Raw genomic sequence first — 21,966 nt, 5'->3', positions numbered from 1 at the left:
TTATGCTCTTAATCACTTGTTTTAGAAAGGAGATGCACTTGTGAGTTCTGCAAGTAGTAGGACATTCCCACGTTGAATGCAATTATTGTTAGTCGCTTTGGATAAAAGCATCTGCTAAATGACTGTAATGTAATGTAATGTAATGCATCTGTCTGGGATGAATGCTGAAGGGCCCGGGTAATAGAGGTGGGGGTGGCGGGCAACAGGATTCTGGTGTGTGTGTGTGTGTGTGTGTGTATGACAGTCCTCTCACCCGTCTGAGATGGGTGGTGAGGGCCCATGCCGTGATGCATGCCCGGGGGGAAGCCGGGGCCGGAGGGGCCCCCGTGGTGCATGGCCGGTGGGGGCCCGTGGTGGGGGGGGCCCCGTGGTGCATGCCCGGAGGGGGCCCGTGGTGGGGGGCCGGGTGGGGGCCGGGGCCGGCCGCAGCGTTGGCCTGCTGCTGCTGCTGCTCCATCTGCTGGCGAGCCTTCATCTCAGCGTACTTCAGCTGCTCCATGTGGAAGGCCTGGCGCTCCGTCAGCAGCTGCTGCCTCTGCAGCTCCAACTGAGAGAGAGAGAGAGAGGGAGAGAGAGAGAGGGGGAGAGAGAGAGAGAGAGAGAGAGAGAGAGAGAGAGGGGGGGAGAGAGAGAGAGAGAGGGAGAGAGAGAGGGAGGGGGAGAGAGAGAGAGGGAGAGAGAGAGGGAGAGAGGGTGAGTGTTATGGTTCTGATGAGTCAACACCATCTCTTAAACATGACTGACAGCCCATGTGTCATAACCCGGTGGACGCAGTAAGCCACACGTGATGTCATGTAGCCCACTTCCTGACTGACACTGGTGAGTCTTTAGTCACGGGGGGTAGAGAGGGCAGACGAGACAATGGTGAGTCTTTAGTCACGGGGGGTAGAGAGGGCAGACGAGACAATGGCGAGTCTTTAGTCACGGGGGGTAGAGAGGGCAGACGAGACAATGTGCAGGGAGAGAGAGGGGGAGAGAGAGAGGGGGAGGAGGAGGAGGAGAGAGGGGGAGGAGGAGAGAGAAAGGAAAGGATAGCATATGGGAGACAGAGGGAGGAGGAGTAGAGAGAAGAGGAGGAGATATAGGAGATAGGGGGGAAGAGGAGAGAGTAGATATGGGAGCGAGAGGTTGGAGGAGAGAGGAGGAGATATGGGAGAGCGAGGGGGAGGAGGAGAGAGAGGAGATATGGGAGAGAGAGGGGGAGGAGGAGGAGAGAGAGGAGGAGATATGGGAGAGAGGGGGGGGGGGAGAGTGAGAAAGAGAGGAGATATGGGAGAGAGGGGGAGGAGGAGTGAGAGAGGAGATATTGGAGAGAGAGGAGGAGGAGGAGAGAGAGAGAGAGGAGATATGTGGGGGGGGGGGGTGGGAGAGAGAGAGGAGATATGGGAGAGGGGGGGAGAGAGAGGAGGAGATATGTGGGGGGGGGGGATGGGAGAGAGAGAGAGATTGGAGAGCTTTTTTCCAGACAGATGGGGAGGGAGGGGGGAGTGACAGAAACTGAATTAGTGGAAGGAAAAAAGATAGTTGAAACAGGACCATGCTGGAAGAGAGAGAGCGAGAGAGAGAGAGAAAGAGAAAGAGAGAGAGCGAGTGAGGGGGGGGGGGGGGGGCAGGGAGGAGGAACTGGCAATAGAAGGATTGATTTTCATACAAATGCCAGTCCATAAACCACAACAGAAAGAGAGAGAATGGAGAGAATTTCATTAGGAGACCATCCGGGAGGGATGGATGGAGAGAGGGAACCAGACACCAGATTGCCCTCTCTGAGAGTGTACCTAGGGGAAGAGTTATGATGCTTTTTTCAATGCATCTGTTTGACTCAATATAATTTAATCTTCGTGTGTGTGTTTGTGTGTATGGGTGTGTGTGTGTGGGGTTGCAAAGGGGTGGAACATTTCTGGTAAATTTACGTTAACCATGGGAAGTTAAGCACAGGAATTTTGATTTTATCTCATTTTCACCCAATTTGGTGACCAATTAACCCTGACCTAGTGTCCAGTTACCCCCTACTAACTGTTGAGGATTCGTCACATAACCCGGCCGGTGTAGGCGTGTGTGTGTGTGTGTGGAGGCGTGAGTCTGGGTGTGTGTGTGTGTATGTGTGTGGAGGCGTGAGCCTGGGAGTGTGTGTGTGTGGGTGGAGGCGTGAGCCTGGGTGTGTGTGTGTGTGGGTGGAGGCGTGAGCCTGGGTGTGTGTGTGTGTGGGTGGAGGCGTGAGCCTGGGTGTGTGTGTGTGTGGGTGGAGGCGTGAGCCTGGGTGTGTGTGTGTGTGTGGAGGCGTGAGCCTGGGTGTGTGTGTGCATGTAGGCTTGAGTCTGGGTGTGTGTGTGTGTGTGTGTGTGTGTGTGTAGGCGTGAGTCTGGGTGTGTGTGTGAGTCTGTGTGAGTCTGTGTGTGTGTGTGTGTGTGATCCTGGGTGCTCTCCCAGCAGGGTTATGTAAAGCCGGGTCTTGTTCATGCACTATTAACCACTCTGCTGAACTGGGCCACAGCCTGCAGCTCGCTGCTCGACAGAGTTTTACACTCTCCAAGTCTCCAAGGACCAACCACTGGCAGGCATTCTGTGTGTGTGTGTGTGTGTGTGTGTGTGCGCGTCTACTACAGCAATGGCTGGTCTCAGTTCTTAAAGCTCTGTTGTCTTCTTTCCTCTCAGAGAGGGATTGCTCATAAAAAAACACGCTGTCCTCTCCCGACTCAACTCCATATCCCAATCTGCTCCGTTCACAGCGTAATGCCATCAGAACTACGTTTCCCAGCAGGCCCTGTGTGCAGCACACTCACGGCCTCCTTCTCGCGGTCCATGATGGTCTCCAGCTCCTCGAAGTGCCTCAGCTTGATCTCCAGCTTCTTCATCTGGGTCTCCACCAGCAGGGCCACCAGGGACTTGATCTTCCTCTCCTCCACCGCCGCCAGATGCTGCAGGGATGGAGGGAGGGAGGGTTCAAGGTTCAAGTTTATACGTTTATTAAGACACAAGTACAGTGCATAGTTCCCTGTTACCCTATATACATAAAGTGACCCAAGTGCATAGTTCATCACATTAGTTTAGTCAGGAGAGAGAGAGAGAGAGAGACAGTACACCCCCACCAGGACGCGAATCCAGTCAGGGGGTGTCTGGCTCTGGCGGTGGGAGGAGCCTGCGCCCTTTGTGGGAGGAGCCTCACCTTGGCCTTGGTGGCGGCTGAGGCCAGGGCGGCGGCGGCCGCCGTGGCGATGTTGCCCTCCTCCACGTCCGGCTCCAGCTTCTTCTTCCTCTTCTCCTCTTCCTCCTCCTCCTCGGTGGCGCCCGCCTGCTCCTCCTTCTCCTGCTCCTCCTCCGACGTCTCCATGGCAACCTCCTTGTCTTTGTCTGCTACACCGCAAGGCAAACGCGTCACTTCAACATGGCTACCGTTCCACTCAGTGTCCTAAACCTAGCGATAAACCCAAGATATATTCATCCTGGATGGGGACGAACAATGGCTGGATGAAGAGTTGACAGTAATGTTTCCATCCACACGTTTTATGCAAATTCAATTATATCAAATTAAAAATGCCTTATGGAGACAGTCAAATTCGATTAAAAGTCATGAAAATCGACAAAAAGTTAGTACTGTCGATCTCGTCGGATTTTCTCTTGTTCGATAAAAGGCTTTTGTGATAAATGCTTTATCCGATTTAAAGCTCTAGATGGAAACGCATGTTTATTCACATTCATATTTTTAGCGATCCTCACATAATTCGATTGACAAGTGGATGGAAACATGGCTAGAGATAGAATGGCAGTTAGAAGAGTTGACAGTGATAGAATGGCAGTTAGAAGAGTTGACAGTGATACTCTTCTGGGGCCGGATGTACCTGCTGCTGTGGTCTTGCCCTCCGCTCCGTCGCTCTCGCCCTCCTCTTTCTCCGCAGGCTCTGCGTTCTCGCTCTTCACCTTCTCCCCCTCCGCCTGCTTCTCCGCGGACTCGCTGGGCTTCTCCGCCTCGTCCTTGGACTCCGCCTGGGAGAAGGGACAGACGGGTACACACTTGTGTTTTAGAGATGACGTTATTCAGGTGTGTGAGAGCAGATAAATAGGGTGAAAGGCAGCCTCAAGCATAGCCTCGGGCACAGCCTCGCCGAGGAGCGAGGCCGCCACAGGCAGACCCGTCTCCCTAGAGAAGACACACTGTCCACCCACTGCACACAAGAGGTGGACGTCGAACTACCTTAAAGAGGTAGTGTGCTATTTTGGACATTTAGTCCCATTTGTGGTCTGTCTACCATGAACCTGAAACATAGAGACCATCATTTCACTGATCGTTCCAGTATTGAGCTAGGATTGCCATAAAAAGTTACCATTTAAATTAATTTGTAAATATTACACTTATTCAGACTACTCACCTATTTGTATCTACATTAACATTTTTGTGACTTTTTATGATGTTTGCTTTGGCAATGAGAGAGAGAGGGAGAGAGAGAGGGAGAGAGGGAGAGAGGGAGAGAGAGAGAGGGAGAGGGAGAGAGAGGGCTGGGTGATGAGAGGGATGGCTAATGGATGATAATGAAGATGGCCAGTGAACCATGAACAACTCCTGATAACGTTATCCAGGGCGTCACATTTACCCCCCGGACACCCAGAAACACAGACAGGATACATGGATGACTGGAGAAGGAGAGAGAGAGAGAGGAGAGGGAGACAGAAAGAGGAGGAGGGATACAGGGGAAATAGAAAGAGAGAGAGAGAGAAAGGAGAGAGGAGAGGACGTTCAGGCATAATGACTGCAATGCCCTTTGACCTTCAGGCTCTCTCACCTTGTCAGGTTGCTGGGAGTCGGAGTCTGTGTCCATTTTCTCTGCCTCTGGGGTCTCTACAATAAGAGGGAGAGAGAGAGAGAGAGACACGATGGAGAGAGAGAGATGGAGAGAGAGACAATTAGTGAGGAGTTACACCTTGATGCATTTTTTTTGTTATAATGATGACTACTGAAGTGTGATTATGGAGGAGAGAGGAGGGGTTGGGACTGTTTGTGCCAGCATACACTATATGGACACCTACACATTACACATTACAGGAGCTTTTATGACGTCCGATTTTAAATTCATAAGCATTAATATGGAATTGGTCCCTCATTTGCAGCTACAAGAGCTTCCACTCTTCTGGGAAGACTTTCTACAAGATTGGAGTGCGTCGGTGGGAATTTCTGCCCATTCATCCAGAAGAGGATTTGTGATGTCAGACACTGATGTTGGACGAGCGTGCCTAGCTAGCATCTCCGTTCTAGTTCACCCCAAAGGTGTTAGATGGGGTTGAGATCACGGGGGCCAGTCAAGTTCTTCCAAACCAACCTCAACCCAACCTTTGGGAGAGGATTTCTAATGTTTACTGTGCACTAGTGAGTGGGCTGCAGAGGACGTACAAATAGTGCACGTGGGTATGCGAGTGCGCACGCGTTTACGTGAGCGAGTGTGTGTTGAGTGGAAAGGCATGTACATATGTGCATTTATGCATGCGTTGAGTGTGTTCAAATATCGACTGGCCTCGAAGCGCGGTGGGCTTAGGGAGTGTTTTAACGAGGGCACTTAAATGAACGCGCTGTGGTCTGACCATTGATTTTGCCTGTGCTTTTGTTTATAGAATGCATTCATTTAGGTGTAATTGCTGGTTGAGAAGTGGAGAGCCTGTGTGTGTGTGTGTGTGTGTGTGTGTGTGCAACGCTCTGACCCAGTTTCAGCCCACACCCCATCTGCCGCTGCGGTTTAATCCACTGGTTACCACGGCAGCAGAGCACATATTAACACACACAGACACACACACACACACACACACACACACGAAAACACACATTCTGGCGACGCCTCCACACACTGCCCCTCACCGGTGGACAGAACTAAATGACAAATAATTGCCATTCAGCTCAATGATGTGTTGAGGATACATTCCTTTAACCAAACACATCTGCACATCCAGAAAGAGAGAGGGAGACCGAGGGAGGGAGAGAGAGAGAAAGAAAGGGAGACAAGAGGGAGGGATATGGCGAAAGAGAGAGGGGGGGGGAGAGAGCGAGAGAGAGAGAAACAGGGGAGGGGGGAGAGAGAGACAGGGAGGGAGGTAGACCGAGGGAGGGAGACAGGTAGGGAGAGAGTGAGTGAGAGAAACAGAGGGGGGGGGAGAAAGAGAGGGAGGGAGACAAGAGGGAGGGAGAAAGCGAAAGAGAGAAGGGGTGGGGGGGAGAGAGAGCGAGAGGCCTCACCCTGCCTGTTGGCTGGCAGACTGCACTCTGACTCTCTGCCTCCCCCCTCTGGCCACACGCAACGCCACATTCAATATACACAGCTGATGTGCTTGAGTAGTGTGTGGGGTATCAGAGAGAGAGAGAGAGAGAGAGGAGGGAAGAGAGAAAGAGGAAAGGGAGAGAGAGAGAGAGAGAAAGAAAGAGAGAGAGAGAGAGAAAGGAGGGAAGAGAGAAAGAGGAAAGGGAGAGAGAGAGAGAGAGAGAGAGATAGCGAGAAAGAGGGGAGAGAGAGAGAGAGAGAATGTGTGTGTGTGTATGGCCGTGTGTGTGTGTGTGCGTGCGTACCGGTCTTCTCAGGCTCCTCGGGGGCGGTCCCGGCGATGCCGCTGCTCTCCAGGCCGTAGGCGGGGTCAACCTTGCCCGTGCTGCGCGCCGCCTCCTGGACCTTCTTCACATGGGCCTCCACCAGCTCCGCTGGAACCTCCTCACGCACACGAGAGAACTCCTCTACACACACACACACACACACACACACACACACACACACACACACACACAGAGTTGGTAATCTTTGTGAAATGTTAATTTTTGTGACATACTCTCCTCACACGGAAACACCACACACACACACACACACACACACGGAAACACCGCACACACACACACACGGAGACACCGCACACACACACACGGAAAAACCACACACACACACGGAACGACCACACACACACACACGGAAACACCGCACACACACACACGGAAACACCACACACACACACACACACACAAACACACGGAAACACCACACCCACACACACACACACACACACACACACCACACCCACACACTTGTTAATCTTTGTGACATACTCTCCACACACGGAAACACCACACACACACACACACGAAACCACACACACACACGGAAACACCACACACACCGCACACACACACACACACGGAAACACCACACACACACACGGAACGACCACACACACACACGGAAACACCACACACACAAACACACGGAAACCACACACACCGCACACACACGGAAAAACCACACACACACACGGAACGACCACACACACACACGGAAACACCACACACACAAACACACGGAAACACCACACACACACGCACACACACGCACACACACACACACACTGACCCAGGGCTGCCTTGGCGGCGGCGGAGGCCACGCGGGGGTCCACCACGGAGGCCAGGAAGGCCACGGTGCTCATGACGGGGTTCCCAGACTGGCTGAAGGGGACGGGCTGGTAGGCCAGGGGCCCCAGAGAGGCCTCGGAGTTCTCCAGGTAGGGGTCCTCGATGGGCAGACGCAGGAAGTGGAGGATGCACTCGTCCTGGGTGCGAGAGCCCACGTGCTCCGACACCTTGTTCCAGTCGTCCTTGTACATCTCCAGAGCCTGGGGGGGGGGGGGGAGAGAGAGAGAGAGGGAGAGAGAGATATGGAGAGAGGGAGAGAGAGACGGATAGATAAACGGACAGGGATCGCAGGGGTAAGAGGAGGAAGCCATGAAAAGCGTGTTCAGGTACGATGGTAAATGGCACAGTGGGTGTGTTCAGGGCTGTGTTCAGGTACGTCCCCCCCTCCTCCACCAAAGCGCTGCCCGTCTGGGACCCGACACCCACCTCCAACAGTAGGAGGGTCTCCTGCTCCGTCCACTCTCTGCCTCCGCTGGTCGGTTTACTCTGCAAACACACACACGCGCACACGCACACTTTAGAAATACGGACTGGACTGCACAAAAGAAGATCTGAGAGAGAGAGAGAGAGAGAGAGAGAGAGAGACAGACAGACAGACAGACAGACAGACAGACAGACAGACAGACAGACAGACAGACAGACAGACAGAGAGAAAGAGCGAGAGAGCGAGAGAGAGACAGAGAGAGAGGACACAAACAGACAGACAGAGACAGACAGACAGACAGACAGAGAGAGAGAGAGAGAGCGAGAGAGAGACACAGAGAGAGACAGACAGAGCAGTATCGTGCAGCTACCTTGGGGTTCTTCTTGGAGTAGAGGTCTGTGCGCAGGCCGAAGTTCTGCATGTCGGTGGGCTTGTCTTTGCCCTTCTCAGGGAAGTTGAGCATCTGCTGGCCCGAGGGGATCTGGGGGAGAGATGGGGAGCGGACATAGTTAGATACACAAACTGGATCTAGACAGAGACATGAACTAGGATCACACAGGATCTAGACACAGGGACAGTAAGTAGGAGGCTGTGGGTCGATCCAGAACAGTTAAGATGTCCCTGCAGTATCCTGCGTTCACCTGCGGGGGGCGGTGGTGCAGGGGCATGAGGCCGGACGGGGTGTCAGCCAGCACGTTGAAGTGGGGGGTGGGCGGGGGGCCCATGGGGAGGGGCCGGCTCTCCGAGTCCACCTGGTAGTTGACCAGGCCCCACTGCTCCAGGAAGGCGTGGACCCTGAGAGAGAGAGAGAGAGAGAGAGAGAGAGAGAGAGAGAGAGAAAGAAGGAAAGAGAGAGGGGGATAGAGTGAGTGTGAGAGAGAGGAAGAAAGAAAGAAAGAAAAAGAGTGAGTGAGTGAGTGAGTGAGTGAGTGAGTGAGTGAAAGAAAAGAAAAGAAAAGAAAAGAAAAGAAAAGAAAAGAAAAGAAAAGAAAAGAAAAGAAAAGAAAAGAAAAGAAAAGGAAAGAAAGAAAGAAAGAAAGAAAGAAAGAAAGAAAGAAAGAGGGATAGAGTGAGTGTGAGTGAGAGAGGAAGAAAGAAAGAAAGAAAAAGAAAAAAAGAAAGAGAGAGAGAGAGAGAGAGAGCAGTATTCTGCAGTTGCGCACTAACCCTGATACGGTCCCGAATCAGACTGTTGACATCAAACATGCGAACCTCGCCGTTATATAAACATACATGACTTTCGTCAGCAAAGAGAATGGGGACTCCTGACCACTTAGGAGCCGCGTCCGTCCTCACTGCTCACCTCATGACGGCGCACACGTCTCCGGTCAAGTTCCTGCGACAGGAAGTGGACGTGAGGTACTCCTGGGGGTTGAGGCGGTACGTATCGATCATGAAGTTCCTGTAGGCCAGGTATCTGAGGGAGAGGGGGGCGTACAGGTTAGAGACTGGCTGCGCTGACCGGTAGGGATGTTGAGGAGCAGCCGCTCTGTTGTGTGTGTGTGAATGAGTGTGAAGTGTGTGAATGAGTGTGTGTGTGTGTGTGTGAATGAGTGTGAAGTGTGTGTGAGTGTGAAGTGGAGGCGGTTCCGCTGACTCACATCTCTGGAGACTTGGACTTGTTCTTCCCGTTAAAGAACTCTGGGAGGGCACGCCGCTCGATCTCATGGATGCTGAGAGAGAGAGAGAGAGAGAGAGAGAGATGGGGGAGGGGGGGGAGAGAGAGAGAGAGGGGGGGGGGAGAGAGAGAGATGGGGCGGGGAGAGAGAGAGAGGGAGAGGGGGGAGAGAGAGAGAGAGAGAGATGGGGCGGGGAGAGAGAGAGAGGGAGAGGGGGGAGAGAGAGAGAGAGAGAGATGGGGCGGGGAGAGAGAGAGAGGGAGAGGGGGGGAGAGGGAGAGAGAGAGAGAGATAAGCTCACGACGGACAAGCTCAGCACGCACACACACTAGGACCAAAACACACACAGCACCATGTAGAAACACACACACACTCACCAGTTGTAGTCGAACCAGGCGGCGTAGCTGGGAATGATGATGTGGTGGGTCTGCTCCGTTACGTTGTCCTCGCTGGAGTCGATGAGGCGGTTGATCTCAGCCTTGCCCTGCTCCTCGTCGTCCTGTAGGGGGCGACACAGGACAGAGTCACACTGCGTCTGAGGACACCGGCTCTGATGAAGATCCGTCTACCGACACGCTATGACAGACGGTGACCAGACGGGGAACGGAGTGTCTCTGTTACATAGAGAGATGAGAAGATGATGTCACCTTGCCGGCAGAAGTCACAGTGTCATCATCCAGGTCATCTGATGGAGGGAGACAGTGGCAGAGGTCAAGAGGTCATTGCTGAAGCCTATCCGGGGCCTTATCTTATGTACCTAGAGTGTCTGTTGTGATGATGATGTCATATACAGTCAATGCTTTCCTCCATAATGCTCTCCTTACAGGGCTAGAGGGAAGTTACACTGTTCTACTGTGGCATCGAAGACACACGGATGTCCTGCACGCGTACGCGCACACACACGCGCACACACGCGCACACACGCGCACACACGCGCACACACGCGCACACACACACACACACTTACCCAGATCAGCCACTGCCCCTCCCTTGACGGGTGTGTTCTCACTGTCTTTTTTAGGGTTCACTGGAGGGGAGAGAGAGAGAGAGAGAGAGGGAGAGAGAGGGATGGAGAGGGAGAGAGAGGATAAGAACAAATACAAGCCCGCTGGTAGTATTAGCGCTGGCGTGCCTTGGGCAGTGCAGCTACGGTAAGCCGTGTGTTCAAAAATAGAAAGGATATTAAGGAAGGGGGCAGGACAAAAGAAGTGGAGCACAGCTGGGGGGAGGTGGTCACATTTCTAGCCTGGTGTGTGTGTGTGTGTGTGTGTGGGGGGAGGGGGGGGGGTTTCAGACCTCTCTCAGGCTAGGCTCCCTGTATGTCTCTCTCTCTCTCTCTCCCTCCCTCCCTCTCTCTCTCTAATAAAGAAAATCCCCCCAAGCTGTTATCACAGCAAGGGCAGCGAGGCACGTGTGTGTGTGTGTGTGTGTGTGTGAACAGTCAAGTCACCAATTCAGAAAGGAAAAAGGTACCAGGAGCCATAAAAATAACTAGGAATGGACCGATATATTGGCCATAAATCGTTATCGGCCAATATTCACCTTGTTATACCTGCAAATAAAATAATTCACTGATGGCAGTGGCCAATGTGTATCTGCTGTGTCGCATTAAAGGTTGATTCATACATTTTTAGGATTGAATTTATGCTCATTCAAATACAAACTCTTCAGTTATTTTCTTAGAATGAAGATTTGTTGGTTGGTTGAGTACCGGCCAAATTGTTATTTTAAACATCGTATCGGCCCAGAATTTCACAATCGGGTGCATCCCTAAAGGATTGAAGGTGGGCAGTGCAGCGAGTATGAAGAGGGATGATGATGATGATGATGATGAGTGAGCGTTCTGAGAGTATGAAGATGATGAGTGAAGGATCAGAGAGTAGGAAAAGGAGTATGATGAGTTGACAGTTCTGAGAGTATGAAGGAGTATGATGACGATGATGATGATGAAGAGTGAGGTCAGAGAACATAAATAGGAGTGATGATGATGATGATGGGGTTTAGAGTGTGAAGAGGAGGAGTATGATGATGATGATGAGTGAAGGTCCAGAGAGTATGAATGATGAGTCAGGGGTTCTGAGAGTGTGAGGAGGAGTGTGATGAAGAGGGAGGGTTCTGACCGTTCTTGGGCAGGGTGACGTCCTCCATGCCGGGGACCGGGGAGGGGTCGTCCATGTCCTTGGTCAGGTCCTCCTCCGTGTCCTCCTCCTCACGGTGGCTGCGCCGCTTCCAGTGAGGCCCGGTGTTCCTGGGAGGAGAGAGAGAGAGAGAGAGAGAGAGAGAGAGAGGGAGAGAGAGAGAGAACGTGTGTGAGAAAGAGAGAGAGAACGTGTGTGAGAAAGAGAGAGGGAGAATGTGTGTGAGAAAGAGAGGGAGAATGTGTGAGAGAGAGAGAGAGAGAGAGAGAGGGAGAATGTGTGAGAAAGAGAGAGAACGTGTGTGAGAGAGAGAGAACGAGAATGTGTGAGAAAGAGAGAGAACGTGTGTGAGAAAGAGAGAGGGAGAATGTGTGTGAGAAAGAGAGAGAGGGAGAATGTGTGTGAGAGAGTGAGAGGGAGAATGTGTGTGAGAAAGAGAGAGAGAATGTGTGTGAGAAAGAGAGAGAGAGAACGTGTGTGAGAAAGAGAGAGAGGGATAATGTGTGAGAAAGAGAGAGGGAGAATGTGTGAGAGAAAGAGAGAGAGAGAATGTGTGTGAGAGAGAGAGAATGTGTGTGAGAGAGAGAGAGAGAGAGAGAGAGGGAGAATGTGTGAGAGTAAATGTGAGTGTGTGTGTGTGTGAGAGTGAGAGTGACTGTGCGTGCGTGAGCGAGCGAGCGTGAGAGTGAGTGCGTGCGTGAGCGAGTGAGCGTGAGAGAGAGAGGGGTGGCTCTTCTCTTACCCCTTCTTGCCTCCCTTCTTGCGGGACTCGGCGGGGGTGCTGGGGGGGGAGGGCGAGCGCCTCCTCTTCTTGCCGGCGGCGTTCGCCTTGCGCTCCTTACGATCGGGTGTACGGGAAAACTGATCAGAACCCCGGGGAACCAGGGGGGGGAGGGATGGAGGATGAGAGAAAGAGCGAGAGAATGAGAGAATGGTCTCACACACGGAGGGGAGGGGGGAGGAAGGGAGGGGGGGGAGGAAGGGGAGGAAGGGAGGAAGGGAGGGAGGGGGGGGATGCGGTGGTGAGCAGAGGAGCGGAGGGGGAGAGAGAGAGAGCGAGCGAGGAAGAGTTTGGAAAGGATGGGTGGCGGACATAAAAGCAGACTCCCGAGAACAAGACGACAACAACAACAACAACAAGACCATGCAACACAGATCTAACCCAGACAAGCGGTCCGTCTCCCAGACTAGCGTGTGGTCCGGGCCTACCTCCTCCTCCCGGGGGAAGATCCTCTGGCGGAAGTTCACCGGCTTCTTGTTCTCGTCCACCTCGTAGTCCTCCTCATTCATCCACTCGTTGAAGGCGTCGGTGTCCAAGACCCATTTAGCATGCACCTGAGAGATGGAGAGAGAGATGGACAGAGGGAGAGGGGGGGAGAGAGAGAGAGGGGGAGAGAGAGAGAGAGAGAGAGAGGGAGAGGGAAAGAGAGATAGATGGAGAGAGAGGGAAAGACAGAGATGGAGAGAGAGGGAGAGAGAGAGAGAGAGGGAGAGAGAGAGAGGGGGAGAGAGAGAGGGAGAGAGAGAGGGAGAGAAAGAAAGAGAGGTGGAGAGAGAGAGATGGAGAGAAGAAAACAGACAGGTGGAGAGTGTCAGGCGTTCTCTGTTCTTCTTCATGATTCAAGCTAAAATCAGAGGCAATGAAGATGCCGACGGGGTGAAAGGTGAACGCGGAGTTAAGGTGAGGGGGTGAACGCTCACCTTCCAGGGCTTCTCCGAGCTGGGCGGGTCCTCCACCTCCCCCTCCACGTCGCTGGTGGACACCCAGGTGTCGTAGCTGGCCGCGGGGGAACGGGGACATTAAAGGGATAGCCCACCACTGTTAGAATCCTTTCCAATTTCCAACGTGACCAGACTATTCAATTCATCGACAAAAGGTTTCTAGCACCACTTAGTATTAATTACGATTCTCAACAATACATCAGTCTCTGGGTGTAGGTTTGCATGTTAGTCTCTGGGTGTAGGTTTGCATGTTAGTCTCTGGGTGGAGGTTTGCATGTTAGTCTCTGGGTGGAGGTTTGCATGTTAGTCTCTGGGTGTAGGTTTGCATGTTAGTCTCTGGGTGTAGGTTTGCATGTTAGTCTCTCTGGGTGTAGGTTTGCATGTTAGTCTCTCTGGGTGTAGGTTTGCATGTTAGTCTCTGGGTGTAGGTTTGCATGTTAGTCTCTCTGGGTGTAGGTTTGCATGTTAGTCTCTCTGGGTGTAGGTTTGCATGTTAGTCTCTGGGTGTAGGTTTGCATGTTAGTCTCTGGGTGTAGGTTTGCATGTTAGTCTCTGGGTGTAGGTTTACATGTTAGTCTCTGGGTGTAGGTTTGAATGTTAGTCTCTGGGTGTAGGTTTGCATGTTAGTCTCTCTGGGTGTAGGTTTGCATGTTAGTCTCTGGGTGTAGGTTTGCATGTTAGTCTCTCTGGGTGTAGGTTTGCATGTTAGTCTCTCTGAGTGTAGGTTTGCATGTTAGTCTCTGGGTGGAGGTTTGCATGTTAGTCTCTGGGTGGAGGTTTGCATGTTAGTCTCTGGGTGGAGGTTTGCATGTTAGTCTCTGAGTGTAGGTTTGCATGTTAGTCTCTCTGGGTGTAGGTTTGCATGTTAGTCTCTCTGGGTGTAGGTTTGCATGTTAGTTTCTGAGTGTAGGTTTGCATGTTAGTCTATGGTTGTAGGTTTGCATGTTAGTCTCTCTGGGTGTAGGTTTGCATGTTAGTCTCTGGGTGTAGGTTTGCATGTTAGTCTCTCTGGGTGTAGGTTTGCATGTTAGTCTCTCTGAGTGTAGGTTTGCATGTTAGTCTCTGGGTGGAGGTTTGCATGTTAGTCTCTGGGTGGAGGTTTGCATGTTAGTCTCTGGGTGGAGGTTTGCATGTTAGTCTCTGAGTGTAGGTTTGCATGTTAGTCTATGGTTGTAGGTTTGCATGTTAGTCTCTGGGTGGAGGTTTGCATGTTAGTCTCTGGGTGGAGGTTTGCATGTTAGTCTCTGGGTGTAGGTTTGCATGTTAGTCTCTGGGTGTAGGTTTGCATGTTAGTCTCTGGGTGTAGGTTTGCATGTTAGTCTCTGGGTGTAGGTTTGCATGTTAGTCTCTGGGTGTAGGTTTGCATGTTAGTCTCTGGGTTTAGGTTTGCATGTTAGTCTCTGGGTGTAGGTTTGCATGTTAGTCTCTCTGGGTGTAGGTTTGCATGTTAGTCTCTGGGTGGAGGTTTGCATGTTAGTCTCTCTGGGTGGAGGTTTGCATGTTAGTCTCTCTGGGTGGAGGTTTGCATGTTAGTCTCTGGGTGTAGGTTTGCATGTTAGTCTCTCTGGGTGTAGGTTTGCATGTTAGTCTCTGGGTGTAGGTTTGCATGTTAGTCTCTCTGGGTGTAGGTTTGCATGTTAGTCTCTCTGGGTGTAGGTTTGCATGTTAGTCTCTGGGTGTAGGTTTGCATGTTAGTCTCTGGGTGTAGGCTTGCATGTTAGTCTCTGGGTGTAGGTTTGCATGTTAGTCTCTCTGGGTGTAGGTTTGCATGTTAGTCTCTGGGTGTAGGTTTGCATGTTAGTCTCTCTGGGTGTAGGTTTGCATGTTAGTCTCTCTGGGTGTAGGTTTGCATGTTAGTCTCTCTGGGTGTAGGTTTGCATGTTAGTCTCTGGTGTAGGTTTGCATGTTAGTCTCTGGTGTAGGTTTGCATGTTAGTCTCTCTGGGTGTAGGTTTGCATGTTAGTCTCTGGGTGTAGGTTTGCATGTTAGTCTCTGGGTGTAGGTTTGCATGTTAGTCTCTGGGTGTAGGTTTGCATGTTAGTCTCTCTGGGTGGAGGTCTGCATGTTAGTCTCTGAGTGTAGGTTTGCATGTTAGTCTCTGGGTGTAGGTTTGCATGTTAGTCTCTGGGTGTAGGTTTGCATGTTAGTCTCTGGGTGTAGGTTTGCATGTTAGTCTCTGGGTGTAGGTTTGCATGTTAGTCTCTGGGTGTAGGTTTGCATGTTAGTCTCTCTGGGTGTATGTTTGCATGTTAGTCTCTGGGTGTAGGTTTGCATGTTAGTCTCTCTGGGTGTATGTTTGCATGTTAGTCTCTGGGTGTAGGTTTGCATGTTAGTCTCTGGGTGTAGGTTTGCATGTTAGTCTCTGAGTGTAGGTTTGCATGTTAGTCTCTGGGTGTAGGTTTGCATGTTAGTCTTTGGGTGTAGGTTTGCATGTTAGTCTCTGGGTGTAGGTTTGCATGTTAGTCTCCAAGAGTGTAGGTTTGCATGTTAGTCTCTGGGTGTAGGTTTGCATGTTAGTCTCTCTGGGTGGAGGTTTGCATGTTAGTCTCTGGGTGTAGGTTTGCATGTTAGTCTCTGGTGTAGGTTTGCATGTTAGTCTCTGGGTGTAGGTTTGCATGTTAGTCTCTGGGTGGAGGTTTGCATGTTAGTCTCTGGGTCGATGTCTGTGTGTTAGTCTCTCTGGGTGTAGGTCTGTTTGTTAGTCTCTGGGTGGAGGTTTGCATGTTAGTCTCTGGGTGGAGGTTTGCATGTTAGTCTCTCTGGGTGGAGGTTTGCATGTTAGTCTCTCTGGGTGTAGGTTTGCATGTTAGTCTCTCTGGGTGGAGGTTTGCATGTTAGTCTCTGGGTGTAGGTTTGCATGTTAGTCTCTGGTGTAGGTTTGCATGTTAGTCTCTGGGTGTAGGTTTGCATGTTAGTCTCTGAGTGTAGGTTTGCATGTTAGTCTCTGGGTGGAGGTTTGCATGTTAGTCTCTCTGGGTGTAGGTTTGCATGTTAGTCTCTGGGTGTAGGTTTGCATGTTAGTCTCTCTGGGTGTAGGTTTGCATGTTAGTCTCTCTGGGTGTAGGTTTGCATGTTAGTCTCTCTGGGTGTAGGTTTGCATGTTAGTCTCTCTGGGTGTAGGTTTGCATGTTAGTCTCTGGGTGTAGGTTTGCATGTTAGTCTCTGGGTGTAGGTTTGCATGTTAGTCTCTGGGTGTAGGTTTGCATGTTAGTCTCTCTGGGTGTAGGTTTGCATGTTAGTCTCTGGGTGGAGGTTTGCATGTTAGTCTCTGGGTGGAGGTTTGCATGTTAGTCTCTCTGGGTGTAGGTTTGCATGTTAGTCTCTGGGTGTAGGTTTGCATGTTAGTCTCTGGGTGTAGGTTTGCATGTTAGTCTCTCTGGGTGGAGGTTTGCATGTTAGTCTCTCTGAGTGTAGGTTTGCATGTTAGTCTCTCTGGGTGTAGGTTTGCATGTTAGTCTCTCTGGGTGTAGGTTTGCATGTTAGTCTCTGGGTGTAGGTTTGCATGTTAGTCTCTGGGTGTAGGTTTGCATGTTAGTCTCTGGGTGTAGGTTTGCATGTTAGTCTCTCTGGGTGGAGGTTTGCATGTTAGTCTCTGGGTGGAGGTTTGCATGTTAGTCTCTCTGGGTGTAGGTTTGCATGTTAGTCTCTGGGTGTAGGTTTGCATGTTAGTCTCTCTGGGTGTAGGTTTGCATGTTAGTCTCTCTGAGTGTAGGTTTGCATGTTAGTCTCTGAGTGTAGGTTTGCATGTTAGTCTCTCTGGGTGTAGGTTTGCATGTTAGTCTCTCTGGGTGTAGGTTTGCATGTTAGTCTCTGGGTGTAGGTTTGCATGTTAGTCTCTCTGGGTGTAGGTTTGCATGTTAGTCTCTGGGTGTAGGTTTGCATGTTAGTCTCTGGGTGGAGGTTTGCATGTTAGTCTCTGGGTGGAGGTCTGTTTGTTAGTCTCTGGGAGCTTGTGAGGGAGCAGGGCAGCAGGGTGGAGCTAGTAGACTCACCTGTCTGGGTACATGCCCCAGTGCACCAGCACCTGCTTATCCTTCCTCATGACTGGACGCAGCCACTCCTCTGCAACACACACACGCACACACACACACAGCCCCTTATACAACAGCCTTGCACTGCACCCGCAAAGCACTCAGTATACAGCACAGCTTATAAACAGCACATACACAGCTTATAAACAGCACATACACAGCTTATAAAAAACACATATACAGCTTATAACACCTGCAGCTCAATGAGTGATTATAACCATAGTCAGGTGTTTCACTAACCATCCTCTTGTTGACTGGGAGAGGGGTGAATGTGGTGGGTGGCCTTGGATTTGTCCTCAGTGATGGAGCCCTGGTGCACGAGAGAGAGCAAGAGGAAGCGAGAGAGAGAGAGAGAGAGAGAGAGAGAGAGAGAGAGGGGGGGGGGGGGGGGGGGTGTTATTGGTGACTTTACCATCCTATTCCTACAACAGGTAGTTTGACTTGGTTGGGCGGGTCTTACCTGGTGTCTTTTGATGATGTCTTTCAGCTTATTGGCCTGCTTCTGCTCAATGTCAGGTGCCAAGAACACGATTGGCCGAGTCAGGCAGTTATTCTGCAAACACAAAGGATTCTGTCAAACATCCACAGCTACCACAGGCATCATTTCTCTGCTGGGTGTTTCAGTCCATTTAGCTCCTTGCCTATGAAACTGATATAAAATAAATGGTCTTTAATAGGCCATTTCATTTGATCAGACCATGACATTTGTCTATTGGCAGTGTCCAGTGAAGTGTGTGTGTCCAGTGAGGTGTGTGTGTGTTGCAAGGTGTGTGTTTGCGAGGTATGTGTGTCCGGTGTGTGCCCAATGGTGCGTGTCTAATGAACTGTGTGTTGTGCGAGGAGAGTGTCTAGAGAAGTGTTTGCGAATTAAGTTGATACATATTCCATCAGCGAGTGTCTGACCTGAACGAGGGTCTTCTCAACGTTCAAGAACATCTCCACGTTCCTGTCCATCCTAGAGGGGTTCTGCAGGTCGAACCTACGCCTGGAGACAGAGGAGGCACTTGCCGTGACAAAGCCTTTGTTTAAAGTCTAATTCTGGGGGAACAGATTATTTTCATAGAGAACAGTCTTCCTCTGACATAACAGGCCGATTCTCAATCTCAAACCAGACTGGAACAGGAGGACAACCTTTTTTTCTAACAGCTTTACTTCCATTTATCATAAAGTCAAACAGTCTGTGTTTAAAATTAGACTTTCATCAATCTCTCTCAGAAAATGTTAACTTGGCAGAGGGCTAGGGAAGGATGCATTGAAACAGTAAGCCAAAGCTTGCCATAGTAGTACACAGTACTATAGTATTTATAAAGTATAGTATATAGCACTAGAGTATCTATAGTATATAGCATTAGAGTAAAGTATGTAGTACTATAGTATCTACAGTACAATATAGAGTACCAATAGAATATAATTATAGTATCTATCGCTAAAAGTACAATCTATAGAAGCCTCACTCACCAGCCTTGCTCGCTCTTGAACTTGTAGGCGGAGCCCAGGATGTGGCAGAGAGCTCCACCTGCCTTGAAGTCCAGGAAGCTCTTGGCCTGAGGGAGGAGGAGGAGGAGGAGGATGCTGAGTGACAACATATGAAAGGGGTGAGACGTGTCTGTGTTGTTGGGGGAGGGGTGGGCAGCGTTTGCACATAGCTTATTTTAAGAATATCTACCGCAATCCCCTGCTGTGAAGCCCATCCTCTCCCCTTCTTCAACAATGGTGGGATGGCTGCGTGTATTTTAAACAAGGAGCGAAAGCTCCATTAGGGACTAGGGGGACATTTAAAATATTTAAAGCCCCCCCCCACCTCCACCATGTATTCAATAATCTACGAGACACAGAAAATGACATTCCAACACTCCTCAAACCTAAACCCTTGATTTCAGCCATATTTTGACTGTGTGCGTGCATGCGTGAGTGAGTGAGTGAGTGTGTGTGTGTGTGTGTGTGTGTGTGTGTGTATGCGAGCGCACTTACAGGTAACTTTGTGAGGGCTGGATTGTTGACCCTCCGCCCAAAAGCATCTTCCTGAAACTGCAGCAGCTGCACCACCAGCCCAGCCAGGGACTTGCTGGAGGGAGAGTCCGCCTGGACATACTGGAACACCACAGAAGGACTGAGTTTAATGAGGATGACACAGACATGCCGTTCCTTCAATCACAACACAAAAACACACCGTCTCATCTTTTTCTGAGAAGACAGCATGCATATCTCATCTGACATCATCAACAATGACTCCCTGCATGACCTACACAGGGGCAAAGAAGACATGCAACATAATCATGGGCAATAGCCCCCCTAAACATATATATATATATATATATATATATAATGTTCTGTTTTCATATTGCTGCTAAATTACTTGTATTATATTTATTATTGGCTGTGTGATGAGAGTATGCATTTCAATGTACATTGTACTCTGCACTTGAATTTTAAATCACACATGCAGAAAACAATACGATTCAAAATATCGTCAAATGTCACAGAAGACTTATAATGTAGTGAATCCCAACGTGCTCAGCACTAACAAACGCCACAAAAGGTACTAGTAAATCTTGCTAGTGAGGCTCCTAAACAAATCACATCAATAAACGATGCCTCACACTGGATGTAATTTCAGCAACATATAAATGTCTCGTTTCTTCTGCTACTAACAATTCTGGGATATGTATTCTGCACAATGTAATGAGCATAAGGCCAGGTCACTCAATATGAAACTATATCAAGATAGCTAGTGCTAGATAACTTGCTAGGGTGCTAGTTCCTGTCAGCCAGGAAGTCTCTTTGTTTGATAGTGTGTAGTGCATGTTGACAAAGTACACTAGCTTGCTAGCTAACAAGCTAACTAGGAAACATAAATAACACCCCGGAGGTTTCCTGGATCTCCCACCCATTCATTCAGCCGGCTAGAGGATAACTTTGTGGTGGCACCACAAGTGCAGCCATCACAACTATGTAGCTATAACCTACTATCCGAGCCAACTGTTATGCTGGTCCTAACGTGTCGTGTCCCGTGACTGGCCTTGGCTCACTGAATAGACAAGAGCTCAATAGTGCTAGCTAGCTAGCAACTAGCAAGTGACTTAGAAGCTAAACATATTCGTCCTCATCAGGTGCGGGTAGCTTACTAACTAACTGCGTAAACAGTTAAAAATTAAAGGCTGTGCAAACACACTCCAATTTGGTAGTTAGCTACGTTACAACGAGCACTCGCTAGGTCCTCCGGGCTCAGTGTACTTGCTGGAATGAAACACCTCCAAGCCCGGGGTGCAGATATTCTGTAGGAAACCCAGCTAGTGTTCTACACTGCACATGCTTCTGGACTGAGAAAACGTGGCTAGTATAGTTGTGTGAATGGTTTATTGCGTACTGGGATACCTGAGCTAACGAGGGATCTGTCATCATGTGTAAACACAAGGTTCAGGGATGTGTTTCCGTCGCGTTAGCAGCAGCTAGAGAGACGCGGGCCTAGGGATCAATGGACGGAGGCTGAACCAACCTTCTTGTAGTGCTTCCCTATCCATGAGCGCACCGTCTCCAGCTGCGAGACCGTTTCTGCGCTCTCCCAGTGCTTCGAGGACGGCCCTCCGTCTTTCTTCCGGGCCACGGTGGTCCCGCCACCCGCCGGGCCGGCCGCTGGTCCTCCAGAGCCCGCTCCACCCGCTGCAGTTGCCGCTGTCGCCATTGTTTCTCGTCCGCTGCTTTTTCTCTCTCTCTCCTCCACCGCGTCACTCACCATGCAAGTGTTCGGAATGATATTGCGCAGCCGCAGGAAATGTGAACATCTCGCGAGAGTCTAGTGGGAAGAGCGTGTCTGAGGCGAGAGCACACTGCTTTGTTGGAGTTTGTTTTTTGTTTTTGTGAGGCTGTTGTGTTTTGATGTGTTACTTTCATTCATATATGCGTTTTGATTTGACATAGATGGGATCTATGTCAACAGGAGGGAATGGGTCCGTGGATGTATGGGTTTTGTAGTGATGGCGAAATGAGGCTTTCTGAAACACCGATGATCCTATCGCAGATAGATTCATGCCTACTCGAGGCCTCATTAAATGCTTTGTACACTACTGACACCTGCTGGCAAAGATAATTAGAGCAGCCAATATAGATCACGTGGCAATTGAGCGCTAAATTATTACCGATTGAACTAATTTTGATTCACAATTTAACCAGATTGGCAATCTGGCCAAACATGACATAAGTATAAATAAAGAATACATAAATAAATGCAGACATAAATGAATAAATACATGAAAAATAAGTACGTTTTGGTAATGTAAAAGGCTATTTATGTATTTGTACATGCATTTATTTATTTATACATTCATTAATTCATTTATTTAAATACATTATCCATATATGTATTTATTTCCACGTTTATTTATTTCTTTCCACTTTTATTTCTTTCTACATTTCTACATGTATTTATTTATGTGTCCGTTGGACACTGAAATACAGAAATAAATACTATGTTAATGCCTTTAACATTTTGTGGAAACAACCTTGCCCTTGGTGCAACTTTGTGACTTAATACGCAGGGTGATGGAGAATAAAAATGTGAATGCAACAAATGCAAAAAGCAAGATAAGTCCTCAAACTAAATTGTCAT

At 49.9% G+C, this 21,966-nt stretch overlaps 1 protein-coding gene across 1 annotated transcript in view; it reads right to left on the bottom strand.

The window, feature by feature from the left end:
- smarcc1a (SWI/SNF related BAF chromatin remodeling complex subunit C1a) overlaps positions 1 to 21,042 on the bottom strand; it is a gene marked incomplete at both ends in the record, with an annotated part of 21,250 nt that extends 208 nt beyond the window's left edge. The window contains 27 exon segments of the mRNA XM_084442032.1: positions 254 to 364; positions 367 to 547; positions 2,781 to 2,915; positions 3,164 to 3,351; positions 3,837 to 3,981; positions 4,776 to 4,831; positions 6,542 to 6,703; positions 7,368 to 7,626; positions 7,853 to 7,912; positions 8,221 to 8,331; positions 8,492 to 8,645; positions 9,154 to 9,267; positions 9,452 to 9,523; positions 9,847 to 9,968; positions 10,117 to 10,154; positions 10,437 to 10,496; positions 11,590 to 11,717; positions 12,350 to 12,468; positions 12,817 to 12,942; positions 13,309 to 13,384; positions 17,322 to 17,391; positions 17,601 to 17,670; positions 17,821 to 17,913; positions 18,264 to 18,345; positions 18,819 to 18,904; positions 19,332 to 19,451; positions 20,857 to 21,042. Of these exon segments, the coding sequence (XP_084298158.1) occupies positions 254 to 364; positions 367 to 547; positions 2,781 to 2,915; positions 3,164 to 3,351; positions 3,837 to 3,981; positions 4,776 to 4,831; positions 6,542 to 6,703; positions 7,368 to 7,626; positions 7,853 to 7,912; positions 8,221 to 8,331; positions 8,492 to 8,645; positions 9,154 to 9,267; positions 9,452 to 9,523; positions 9,847 to 9,968; positions 10,117 to 10,154; positions 10,437 to 10,496; positions 11,590 to 11,717; positions 12,350 to 12,468; positions 12,817 to 12,942; positions 13,309 to 13,384; positions 17,322 to 17,391; positions 17,601 to 17,670; positions 17,821 to 17,913; positions 18,264 to 18,345; positions 18,819 to 18,904; positions 19,332 to 19,451; positions 20,857 to 21,042 (3,124 nt within the window).
- Positions 21,043 to 21,966: the final 924 nt, after the last annotated feature.

The sequence above is a fragment of the Borostomias antarcticus genome (assembly GCF_949987555.1).
Source record: "Borostomias antarcticus genome assembly, chromosome: 8".
Classification (NCBI taxonomy): domain Eukaryota; kingdom Metazoa; phylum Chordata; class Actinopteri; order Stomiiformes; family Stomiidae; genus Borostomias; species Borostomias antarcticus.
Note: the sequence above shows the minus strand (reverse complement) of the source record. Positions and strands in the feature narration are given on the sequence as shown.